The sequence below is a fragment of the Cheilinus undulatus genome, linkage group 15 (assembly GCF_018320785.1).
Source record: "Cheilinus undulatus linkage group 15, ASM1832078v1, whole genome shotgun sequence".
Classification (NCBI taxonomy): domain Eukaryota; kingdom Metazoa; phylum Chordata; class Actinopteri; order Labriformes; family Labridae; genus Cheilinus; species Cheilinus undulatus.
This window is the reverse complement of record NC_054879.1, coordinates 42880577-42893611: the sequence shown is the minus strand read 5'-3', so window position 1 is coordinate 42893611 and position 13035 is coordinate 42880577. Positions and strand designations below refer to the sequence as shown.

General features: G+C 37.8%; 2 protein-coding genes across 8 annotated transcripts in view; both read left to right on the top strand.

Moving 5' to 3' along the window:
• rapgef4a (Rap guanine nucleotide exchange factor 4a) overlaps positions 1-4263 on the top strand; it is a 60005-nt gene extending 55742 nt beyond the window's left edge. For 4 of the 5 annotated variants that reach the window (XM_041806929.1, XM_041806928.1, XM_041806931.1 and 1 more), the window contains 9 exons: positions 648-745; positions 1392-1517; positions 1615-1793; positions 1877-1967; positions 2041-2091; positions 2571-2658; positions 2780-2844; positions 2955-3009; positions 3585-4263. In XM_041806929.1, the coding sequence (XP_041662863.1) occupies positions 648-745; positions 1392-1517; positions 1615-1793; positions 1877-1967; positions 2041-2091; positions 2571-2658; positions 2780-2844; positions 2955-3009; positions 3585-3712 (881 nt within the window). In that variant the 3' untranslated portion in view covers positions 3713-4263. Of the gene's footprint in view, positions 1-647; positions 746-1391; positions 1518-1614; positions 1794-1876; positions 1968-2040; positions 2092-2404; positions 2455-2570; positions 2659-2779; positions 2845-2954; positions 3010-3584 lie in introns of those variants that run through there. The other variant, XR_005992984.1, reaches the window with a different exon arrangement.
• Positions 4264-7318: 3055 nt separating this feature from the next.
• zak (sterile alpha motif and leucine zipper containing kinase AZK) overlaps positions 7319-13035 on the top strand; it is a 38058-nt gene continuing 32341 nt past the window's right edge. For 2 of the 3 annotated variants that reach the window (XM_041807106.1, XM_041807109.1), the window contains exons 1-3: positions 7319-7509; positions 8833-9022; positions 10061-10148. In XM_041807106.1, coding sequence (XP_041663040.1) covers positions 8864-9022; positions 10061-10148 — 247 coding nt within the window. In that variant the 5' untranslated portion in view covers positions 7319-7509; positions 8833-8863. Of the gene's footprint in view, positions 7510-8536; positions 8595-8832; positions 9023-10060; positions 10149-13035 lie in introns of all 3 variants that reach the window. The other variant, XM_041807108.1, reaches the window with a different exon arrangement.

Genomic DNA, 13035 nt, shown 5'->3' with positions numbered 1-13035 from the left:
TGGCGAGGAAAGTGAAAGTCTAGGTGTGCCTCGGGAATTTGTATAACATTGCATCATTACTATAACTGTGGCTAAAGATACTCAAACAAGAATTAAAGAGATTATTTTGCTTGGAAATAGATATGGTGGGCTCGAAGACAAAAAGAAGAAACGCTGCTATGGCTATATTGTTTCATATACAGGTGCTCTTTGATTTGCTCAGTTCTTCTGGTGAAGGGGTGGTTGCAAGAGTGAAAATAACATGAGTTTAATCCAAAAATGTATTGTAAAAAGAAATAGAAAAACTGCAACTGTGTTTCACAAAGCAATCCAAGGCACACTGTACATTTACATTTATTTTTAATTAAAATGCCTTTAGATTACATGGCAAAGACATTTTTTAAAAAGCCAACGTAGATATCTGTGCCTTAAGACTTTGGCTCGATCTCATCATCTCTGTATGAAATTCATGGTCTCTTTAATGAGATACTTCAACCTGCTGGAATGCAATGGGCTGACACATGAGCTGATAGTCAGCCATCATGGTTTGGCTTTAAAAAAAACTGGCTGTGATTTTAATAAGAAACTAGATTTATACTACTTTAAATACATGCTGTGAAATATTCTAATCTTTTTCTTTTTTTTTTTTTTTTTTTTTTTTTCAACAGAAAAAGTCATCTTCAAGCACAATGATATTTCAGTATTCTCCACAGTCAGTATAAACGGGCGATTGTTTGCCTGCCGGAGGGATCAGCTCGATTCTTTGGTGAGTTTTTCACAACTTTATTTCTAGTTTTTCCACAATTACAAAAAGATATTATCTAAAGTTTTAAGATTCTGCAGTCCCCTACCAGCTCCAAAAGGACAGACAGGTAAATTAACAGAAAGAGAAAAGAAAAAATATTTAAATAATAGTAATACTAATATTTATAGTACAGAAAAAACACATTTTTGCAAAAAGGTGTGTATATATATATATATATATATATATATATATATATATATATATATATATATAATTGATGAGTTTTTGTCCCAGAGGAAAAAACAGTCAGCAGAACTTAGCAGTTTAGGAAACTGTCTCATATTATATCTTTTAAATGTGGCTATCTTTAAGTGTGATTTTTATCTATATATACACCAATCTTTTATGTATTAAAGGTCACATATTAAGCAAGATACACCTTTTCAGGCTTTTCTAGTAAAATATGTGCCCCTGGACTGTCCACAATCCCCCCCTAGAATCAGAAAATCTATCTCCTTTTTTTTCCTTCTGTTTCACTTGTTTTTATATTTTTGGCTCATGCTTGTGTGCAGGAAGACAAATACTTGTCTTGATCCATTAATTTTTTAACATTTATTTTTGATATCATGGCTATCAACATTAAAACAGTTTCCCCCTGATTTTCTAGACCCCCTTACCTGAGCAGGAGGGCCCATCTGCAGGGTTTTTGGCCAGCTTTGAGCTAATGAGCTCTAAGGACGTTGCTTACCACATGACCTCCTATGACTGGGAGCTTTTTAACTGTGTACATGAGGTATGGCTGGGAGATTTAAAACCCTAGTATGATGTCAGCTGCTAACAAATGCTTTAAATTCAGTATTCAATTCACTGTTTTCTCTGGTTTTCTACAGCTTGAACTCATCTATCACACATTTGGGAGGCAAAACGTGAAGAAAACCACGGTGAACCTGGACTTGTTCCTGAGGAGGTTCAATGAGATCCAGTTTTGGGTGATCACAGAGATATGTCTGTGCTCTCAGTTCAGTAAAAGGGTTCAGCTTCTCAAGAAGTTCATTAAGATCGCTGCCCAGTAAGTGGAGGTCATTTCACTGTTTTCCACTCACTTTTATGTGAACTTTTTTACCCTTTGACTTTTCTTGTTTTATGTCGTAGCTGTAAGGAGTACAGGAACCTGAACGCCTTCTTTGCCATCGTGATGGGCCTGAGTAACCCAGCAGTGTGCCGATTAAATCAGACCTGGGAGGTAGGTGCATATCTGCTTTGAGAAGTATTCGCATCCTGTGTGAATCAAACCTTACCCTCTTCTGTTTTTCTAGAAACTTCCCAGTAAATTCAAGAAGTTTTACGGGGAATTTGAAAACTTGATGGTAAGTTGAAACAACTCTGTTTTTACTTGTTAGTCTTTGTGTTGCTTTCTTCTGTCAAAGCTGAATGAAATAATTGGTTTAAAAGGTCAAAATAGGGCTTAAAATTTAGATTTCTGAATCTTAAAGCTTAAAATATTACATGAGAAGTCAAAATTATGAGTTGAAATTCTCAAAGTAAGAAATAGAAAGTCAAAATCCTAAGTTTGAGTCCTAATTGTGAGATGCAAAATTGAAAATAGGAAATCAAAACACAAATTAATTTATTTTCCTACATTCCTGACTCCTTACATAAATATTTTTACTCCTTTTTCAGATTTTTATGACTGAACAAGGATATTTTAAATCATTGGTTCCCAACCTGGGGTAAACTTTACAGTGCATGTAGACATACTTACTGTCAGCTGGTCATCTCTGTGACTGTGATGGATCGCTGTAACACGCTGATGGCAGATCTCAAATCAGTGTGATTGTTTCCACAGGACCCGTCCAGAAACCACCGGGCATACCGACTCACTGTAGCCAAGCTGGATCCTCCCATCATCCCTTTCATGCCTCTGCTAATCAAAGGTCAGGCTGGTTTATCCGATCATCTTTCATTTCTCTTTAACACAGTTGTTCTGCTTTCTCAACAAAACAATTTCTCCTCCATTTGATCTCTCTTTTCTTTTTTTCCTGTTTCATTTCCTAGACATGACCTTCACTCACGAGGGCAACAAGACGTTTATCGACAATTTGGTCAATTTTGAGAAAATGGTGAGGCTCCAGCGGTTCAGATTATTGTCTCATAGATGGTGAAAATCTCTTTTAAAGCCATTCAGTTAATTGTCGATATCTGCTGCTGATTATAGCTCTTTGTCTTTCAGCGGATGATAGCCAACACAGTGAAGATACTGAGATACTGCAGGAGCCAAACATTCAGTAAGTGTGTGTCCCAGAGGATGCTTTTAAAGGTCACATATTATGCAGGTTTTTCTAACAAAAATATGTGCCCCTGGCCTGTCCACAATCCCCCCAAGAATCACCCCCCCAACCCCCCACTTTCTCAAAATGTCGGCTGAAACAAGCTGTTCCCAGATTTTCCCCTCATGATGTCATGTGGGGAGTTAGCTCCACCCCTAGGCCCTCCCCGCTCAGAAGAAAGTCCTGCCGTCCTCTCCTGATCCTCCTCTCCGCTACCTGAGAGGAAGAACAGGAAAGCCACACCAATTTCCTGATAGGGGTGTGGTCAAGGGTGGAGTCAGACAGCTTAGTAACATTTAAAGCCACAGACACAGAAATAGCTTGTTGCAAAAATCATGCAAAAATCCAATACTGGAGTGTTTTTTCAGGAGCAAACTTCACAGGCATGTTTTTAAAACTTCTGAGACCAATATAAACTTGTCTTGAAGGGGTAAAATATTTGACCTTTAATATCAAAACTAGGATGAATTATCAAACAGTTAAGTAACAGTGTAATGTTTAATATAATTTTTGTTGTTTTCCTTATGAATAAGGTCCAGGTTCCCCTCTAGCAAGCAAGAACCATCCTGAAATCCGGACATACGTGCGTCAGCTCCACGTGATTGACAACCAAAGGACTCTAACTCAGCTGTCTCATGCACTCGAGCCCCGCAGGTCTTAAAACCCACTCAGGGAGACACATGTTACACTCTGATGCTGCTTGGTCATGTGACTTGTGTTTGCATATGGGTGAATTGACTCCAGCACAGGCATTCATATGGAAGACCTAATGACATGCCAGATAATGAGATATTGTCTCAGACACTTGTTCAGCTTTTTATTACAGTAATTTGTGATATTTAAACAACAGTAATTGTTGGTAGATGAAGTACCTCTCATATCACTCTGCTGCAGATATCATCTTCAAGTCAAAAAGAGCAACAGTTTAAGTATTAAAGATCTTCGGAGGATCTTATTCATCAGATTAACATTTCAGATGTAAACACTATGTGATGCTTTAAAAGTGCAAACCTCATATTTCTGATATTCAGTTGTTTCATATCTTTTGTATCAAACCATATTTATACATATTTAAGTGTGTGAGTTCCTTCTGTGTTGTAAATGAATATTTATTTTCACCTCAGCATGCAAAGAGTTAATATGATTGTTTGACTTTTTATTCACATGAGCACATTTCTCTGAAGTCTGGGATTCAGTCAATGACCAAAAAACTTTTTCTGTGCTGTAAATATTAAATATTTTAGATGTTTTTTGTTAGTTGGTTTGTCATTATTGTTTTATTCATATCATTAATGGAATTTTATACATTTGATTTAGATATTTAATTAATCCTGAGAGAAATTTAGATGTTGACTCTGTTATTGGGAGACTGGCTTCACATACATTGGCCTAAGTTAAGGGGTCCCAAACTTTTTAGCCTTAGACCCCTAAAATAACAGAGTTAGAGACCGCAGACCCCCACCTTTCCTGGAGGTGGTTAAAACATAGAAAGCTGCACAAAGCATCTTGTACAAATGCACATTTTAGGTATTTTTTGTACATTTGCCTTATATTTAAGCAAAAATTTCACTTTATAAATATATTTTAATTCTAAATGAACTCATTTGACAACACTTTTGAAATAATGGACAAAATTTACCCCTTTAAATCATATTAAATTTCTCTTTTAATTTTGGAAAGCATCCCCCTTCAGTGTCTCAGGACCCCACTTAGGGAACCACTGCCCTGAGGCACTAACAGGACATGCATGGAGGGATGTCAGAGTGGTTTGGTTGAACTAATGGTAAAAAAAAAAAAAAAAAAAAATACAGATAAACACAAAAAACACATTTTAAATTTCCGGTGATGAATTTGATCACAGATAAAGCGCCCAGAGTAAATACAATACAATACAATACAGTAACTTTATTCATAGGGATATTCATTTGTCTGGAGTCTCCTCTGTTTATGGTAGAATTATATGAATATGTATAAATGGCCATTATATAATATCACTATAATAATATAAATAAAATACCATCAAAATAGAACTTTCTTAATAAAAAAAAATCCTGGCTCAGAAACTCTTGGTCCCCCTGAGTTCTGGAGTGGACCTTAATAGGCCCAGTGGCTTCAATATATGTTTGGACCTTGTAGTTATTTCAAATGATCTTCACTGAATTCCTCTTTTAATATTTTACTGTGCATCATATGAAAATGTTTTTACTACAGGCATGATAATAATAAGAATCCCATGCTAATATTAGTGAGTAAACTTAATTAACTTTCTCCAAGGTGATGATGGGATTGGGGCGGGGGCACTCAGTAGTAATCACACCTAGGGTGCCAAAATGTCTAGAGCCGGTCCTGTTAACATCACAAGAAAGTTAAACAAATAAGAAACACTGAGAAACAGTGATCTAGATTATTCAAAACACCAATCAAATGAAAACAAAATCAAACAGGTATAAAGTACACATGTTGAGTGTTTAATAAGTACATTGCATTTAACCCCCTGATCCCTTAGCTTTTGTTTGGAGTGCATTTTTAGTTTCTCCCTCTTATATGGGATAATCAGGACCTGATAAGGTAAAAAGCTCATCTTTGAACAGGATTTAATTCTGACCAAAAATGGCATCCAACATCAACACAGATTTCCTTAAAATTTCAAGGAAACTACCTAAAATTTCTATGAAGAATTCTTAAACATAGTTTAAAGTTTCGCATAAAAAGTGCCTCAAAATCTTCAAAAATCTTAAAATACTCCACAAAAGTTTCAGTGAAGCCTAGATTTCCCCCCAAAATTCCACGTTATTCTCAAACATTTTAAATCAGTACTAACAACTCATCTCTTCTCTTTGGCTTTCGATTCAAGATGAGATTATTTTATCCCAACAGATTTTAGATTTTACTATTTCTTTTACAATTATTTTATTAATTTCTATTTTGATTAGTGTTACTATTTGACAGTGATGTGTTATTGTTTCATGTTTTGCTTTTATAGTGTGAAGCTTTAGACTTTGGTCCACCGTGGTTTTTAAAATGTACTGTATAAATAAAGTTGAATTGTAAATTCCCCAAAACTTACAAATTACCCAAGATTCCATGAAAATGACTGAAAATCCCTAACCTGACATGCCAGATCAATTCACCAGTGAGAAACAAGGAAACTGGCGTATCCATCTGCTTTGCAAGGTTAGAAAATCCCCCAAATATCCTAAAAAATACAAGTGAAACTCTCCAAAATATACAAACATACTGCAAAGATATTGCAAAATTTCTATTAAAATACTTGAAAAATTTCCAAGATACATCCCAAAATATCCATGAAAATTTCTAAACATTTCATTGCAAATTCTCCAGGTTTTTCAGGTGAATTATTTTAACTTCACTGAATATTCCAGACAATATCTAAAAAACATGAAATAGCAGAAATTGTTGAGTTTGATAAGTACAATGCATGTAACCTCCTGAGACCTGAGCTTTTGTTTGGAATGATTTTTTAGTTTCATCCCAATTATTTGGGATAATACAAAAAATACGTTTAAAAGCTTGTCTTTGAACAGGATTTAATTCTGACCAAAATGACGTCCAATATAAAAACAAATTTCCTTAAAAATTTCAAGGAAACTACCTAAAATTTCTGTGAAGAATTCTTAAACATAGTTTAAAGTTTCCCATAAAAAGTGCCCAAAAATCTTCAAATATTCCACAAAAGTTTCAGTGAAGTCTAGATTCCCCCCAAAATTCCATGTAAATTCCTCAAAACTTACAAATTCCCCAAGATTCCATGAAAATGACTGAAAATCCCTAAACATCCTAAAAAATACCAGTGAAACTCCCAAATATACAAACATACTGCAAACATATTGCAAAATTTCCATTAAAATACTTAAAAGATTTCAAGATATATCCCAAAAAAAAATCCATGTAAAACTCTAAACATTTCATAGCAAATTCTCCAGGTATTTCAGGTGAATTACTTTAACTTCACTGAATATTCTACAAAATTATCTAAAAAATTAAACAGCAGAAATGATGAATTTGTTGTAGGAAAAGCCAGAATGTAATGTCCTCATATGTGCATGCAGGGTCTTAGGAGGTTAAAGCACCTATTTCAAATTTGACTTCGACCTCGACAGGACCGCAGACCACACGTGGAACACCGCTGTCCCGGGACACATGAAGCAAACAAATGTTGTCGTACCCACTTTCGTCCAGCAGGGGGCGCTGTTGTCATCAGGATGGTGACTGGAGTGTACACAATCCTGCCTGATGTTGTCCGCTGCCGCCCGAAGAAGTTGTGCAACCAGTAAAACCACGGCGCAGCGAGAGTGGAGAAATACGAAAACGTCACATGAGATTTCCCGGAACTCTCCCCGCTGTGTTTTTTCTTACTCAACGTTAAATTTCTGCTCTTTTTAACGTCCTGCACCGACGAAGAGCTGCCCTGAAGCCGGAAACTTCAACCTGATGTCGGTATGTATGTTTTTTTAAAGTCTGAAGGATAGTTGAAGTTAGGTAGTATTCACATGGCGGTGTAGTGACATCCATGTGAATAACCTTCTTCACATTATGCCAAGGCTAAGAAAACGATAATGCATGTGATGAATAATTTCAGTAAAACGCCATGTTTACATGTTTGCTGTTGTTGGGCATGGCGTCAACTCGGTCTGGCTACACAAGGGTTTTTTACTCAGCCATAATTACGTGAAGAGTGGTAGATATTCACGTTATTTTTCACTCTGTTTATGTATTTCAAGTATACAACAGCATGTCTCTATTAAACTACTGCAAAATACCACTCTAACAGCATGGATATGTACTATCTCAATAATGCACTATATTAGATGTAACTTAAAAAGTAAAGTTATCAGCTGCATTATCAGATGCTGCTGCTGCAAAGGGGGTTGGAATAGAGGGCATCACTATCTGCTAGCTTTGAGTGATGTATTATTCATTTGGCTACCTGTTGTTTGACATATGGCTATCAGCCTGTAATTGTTGCAGGGCTTACAACAGTGTTTGCCATTAAGGGAGAACTGAAAGGAGGGCTGCAAGTGCTACTATATCCCAGTAACCCTGGCCTCTGGAGTGGACAGACAATACTGTGGGCTGGTCCACTGAGCAGATTGCTGTGGGGCTATGTATAGCATGAATACGGGTAAATATGCAGAAAGCAGTGGCCCCCCTTTGTGACAATAGAGGCATTTCCCGCTGGGAGGGATAGCAATCCCATCGAAGGCCCAGGTAACAGCCTTTTAAAAGCTGTAATTGCTAAGCTATAAATGGAAACCTATGAACAATAAGAGAGCAACAATTTCCTGTAATGGGGGAATTATTTCTTTATAAGATGCTTTTATGCTTTTACGAACAAACAAAAGGATCATCAATGCGCACTCTAGCCTGGAAACATGGTCTTCTGGCTGTGCTGTGCCTAAATACAACATGTATGACCTTAATATTAGATTCTTGTTTTTGGATCTCTCTTTTCTTGTGCCCTTAGATGTCCTGAACATGCTGGAACGATCTGCGACTTTGGCTGCGTGATCACAACATACCAGGCATGCCATTGTCTTCATACAAACAGTGCAGATCCTGAGCTCGCTGCTTTCTGTTACTGATGATGTAGAGTGTGAGGAGGTTACAGGGGAGTGAATCCCAGGCCAAAACAAGGCTGGAGGCTGGAGGCACTCGACTGTCTCAAATGTTGAGTTTTAGTCAAGCACAGCGGGAGTAACTTTGTTTGACTGTGTGAGTGAACCAGACTTCCTTCCTTCCTTGTGGTCCCCCTTCTTCCAGGAGCTGAGTTGGTGCTGAGTGTCATTATGAGATGTTGTCTCCAAGCGCCTCCTTCGTGCAAGTCAACTTCAATGACATCCTCTTCTATGAGAACTGTGGCGGCGGCAGCTTCGGAAGCGTCTACCGAGCCAGGTGGATCTCGCGGGACAAAGAGGTAGCAGTGAAAAAACTGCTCAAGATTGAAAACGAGGTAGGAGTCATAATTGCCTGAGCTTTTCATATACTTTTTAATTGTCAGTGTAGTAATCATTTTAATTGCTACCCCATTTAGCAGGATGTGGTGACTTCTGTACCCATCACTCATGGTCATTATACTCCCCCACTCTCAGAAATGTGCTGCAGACGAAACAATATTGCAGATGAAAGAATGTATTTGGCCCAATTACAGCAGAGACCGTTCCTGACACCCCTTTGAAAGCTCAGGCCCATTGTCTTTGAGACAAAAAAAGAATTATCTTTGAAATCTTTTCAGGAAAATTGTAAAACATTTGTTGGCTTGTGATAAGACATTCAGAAAAGTATGCAGCGTTTCCTTTATGAAATTCAGATCTCAGATATTCATTCAAATTTGCTCAAGTGCTGTAGTGATGATTGTTCTCTGAAAATAATAATGTGATCCTTTCACACTGAACCAATTGTTCTTTTAATTATAGTGTTTGGCTACAATTAAATGAATTGGTTTTGTCAGGTTTCTCTCCATTCAAGGAAAGTCTCACAATAACCGCCCCAGGCCAGTGCAGAACTTCAATCTGTGTCTTACAACGGGTGTCTTTATGCACTATGCACTCCTTTATTGTTTGCTACCACCCTAGCATAACGGATGGTTTAGTTTGTTTGTCTTGCACATAACTTTGGTCTGGACTGAAATAAAAAATTAACCCCTTCATAGACTGACAAGAAATCTTACTCGGCCATTTGTTTTCCCATCACACATACTTTGATGATCCCAAATTTGTCCATAGCACTACACTGAGGTTGACGTTACCCTGAAATTCCACATACTCTGTCTGCACATAACCTTGCAAAGTGAATGGATAAGCCCGTTTCCGTGTTTCTCACTGGCGAATCCATCTTGCAGAGCTCCAATCTGAACAGATTGGGCCCTGTAAGGAGTGACAGGACCAATCAGGAGTAAGAGGCAGTACTTTAGGGCGTGGCGGAGTGGCGGAGCATCCTCTGTTATCTTAGAAATTCATTTAGTCTTTTCTCTCTTGTGTTTAATTCTTAGGCTGAAATCCTCAGTGTGCTCAGCCATCGTAACATCATTCAGTTTTATGGCGCCATCCTTGAGGCTCCCAACTATGGAATTGTCACAGGTAAGAGTTAATTTTAGCACCACATTAGTTGTAGGTTGCAGTTGTAATCAGTCCAGTTTCATGATAGAAAAATGCAGCAGCTGAGTCCGTTGGCACCACTTTTATTTTTCCCTACACTGAATGATGCCGAGGTTTCTATGGATGCATTAGTGAATGCAGGAGAGTTCAGGAAGTGCACATATACATGCATACTGTAGCTGTGTGCCCCCTTTGTGTGTGGGTTAGTTTCTGGGAAGAAAAAAGCAGATGCAGCAAAGGGGCCCCTTGCTATGTAGACTTTCACAGGGCAGGAGTGAGGAGGTCTTTCTGTGGAGATATCTTTGGGATTCATGGTCTTTCAAACTCCTTTGCTCTTTGGTTCTGTGTTTTTATTATTTTTTCTTAATTGAAGTTCTCCTCCTGTTTATTCTCCTGTTTATTCTATAATAACTAGCCTCCACTTTTGGATTCTAACAATCAAATAAAATGTTTTTTCTGCTCTTTTTATATTAAATGTAACCCAATCTGTCTCCTTCTGTGAAAAACTGTCTGATCTAAAAAAGAAAAAAGTAGGCAGCCAAAGTCAGGGATGTTCCGATACAGTTTTTTCCTTCCTGTTACGTTTCTGATACCAAGGTGTTGGGTATCGGCTGATACCAAGTACTGATCCAATACCAGTATGAACTTTCTGGACTAACTGTGCAGACTAGCAAATTATTTTAGACCTATGTTTGACTCAGAACATGGCTCAACAAATAGAATCATAATGTACAGCATCTCTGTGACCCTAAAGTTGTTTTTCTGCTGAAGTGAGTTGAGTTTTAATGCTAAACATTAAAATAACAATAATACTGGGGGCTGTATCACAGGCTCTCTCTATTTCTCTCTCTGTTATGCTCTATTTGGGTAGCATGATGTGATTACGGAACAGCCTGCCATTGGCCGAAAGATCCTCACAAAGGATAAACAATATATCGGTTAGCATTCAAGCTAGTGGTAATAAATGATCGTAATTTTATTAAAATTATTAAAAAGACTTACAATATCGGGTTTATTGGTGTGGATTTAATCATTATAGTCCCCAAAAGTCACACGGAGTTCCAGGCTCACTGAAAATGCTGCCGCATCAATAGCATTAATGGGGAGGCACAACGGCTAGCTTCAAGAGGGAAAACAAGTAAGAGGCAACGATTTATGGCTCAAACGTTTTTTCCCTTTTGATAAAGTGTGTCACTTCTTGTCATGTAGGACAGCACTGGTCTAGAAGGTGTTTTAACAATCACATTCAGAGAAAAACTGTCACACAGCTGCTGCAGTGGGTCCTTTGCTTCTTCTTCGCTGCTCTAAAAACAGTTGCCTGTACATACAGAGCTTTCCGGCAGCAAAAAAGAATTGATTTCCAGTTTATAGCGCTAACATTTTAACCTGACACGCCACATGGATTTGTTTCATACATCCATCTGGTAAACCTTCCATATACAGCGTTTGGGAAAGGGCAGAGCCTTTGAAAAAAACTCGGAGGGTGATTGGATGAACGTTTTGTCTGTCACATATTTACGGGCCAATCAGAGCAATAAAACATGTGACATCATAGCCCCTACCAAAGTGCGCTGCTACCAAGGAGTAAACTCCATAGAGAACTACGTAACGTGAAAAAATGGCCATTGTAGACATGTCAGTACACGACTTTTGTCGTTTTTGAAAAGAAAACAACTCACTGCTGTTCTTTGTTCTTCTTTTAATGAAGAAATGTCGTCAAGTTCTGATAGTTCAGCATCCATGCTAATGTCTTCTGCCATAATTGCACCGGCCTCTTGTCGCTGCTTGCTTGCATCACAACTTCGCCGCGTCTGAAAGTACTGCCCCCCGTCGCTGATTGGTCCTGTCCCTTTCTAACCTGGTCCAGACTGTTCAGACGGAAGCTTTGCAAGATGGATTCGCCAGTGAGAAACACAGAAATGAGCAAATCCATCTGTTTTGCAAGGTTACTAACAATTAGCATGGCTAAACGAAGCAAAACATAAAGCTAAACCAAACGGTATCGCATTGGTGCATAAATTCGTGTACTCACCGATACCAATGCCTGCATTTTAAACAGTATCAGACGTATTCCCAATACTGGTACTGGAATCAGAACAACCCTAGCAACAATGTAGGCGTGGCTTAAACTGTTTCCCAGAATCAAACAAGATTTCTTATTTGGTCCAACTGACAGCTAAATAGTCAAATATTTTACAAGTTCTGTTTAAAAAAATCAGCTCATACTTACAGAACCCACAAAAAACAGAGAATTTCACTCAATAGCCTGGCTTTTAAACAATAAATACATTTTTCCTAAGTTTGACACCAGTATTTTCTATGAATCATTTATTTACAACGAATTAATCTGCAGCAGATGAAGATTACCCTATCTTTTTTAAAGGCACAGTGAAACAGACTTTTATTGACAGAGCAGCTGAAACAGTTACTCCTTAGGCAGTGTCCAGTGCAAACAGCTCTGTGTACATGCCCATGTGTCATATGCTGTTAACATGTTTAGTCACTCTGCATTTAAGACTGAACGTTAGAGCCTATGGGGGCGGACTCACAAGTGTTTAACAGATGTGTCATTAGAAGGTCTGTGACTGTCCTGGGGGTGTTTGGGAAGTTCCCACAGGTCATACTCACTTTATGATTTGATTAAGTATGCTTAGGAAAAAGTTAAACTTTGCTTTTTATTTGGACAATGAACAACAACACTGTAAGGCTGAACAGTTGAAGACTGTCAGAAATGGAGTTGTGTTAACTTAAAAATTCAAAATAGCTATTTTAGCTATATTTTTCTGAGTTAATAGAACACATTTTTAGTTTTAGTTAAACTGTACTCAATCAATCGAAGTATTTCTTTGTCACTGTACTCAAATTATTT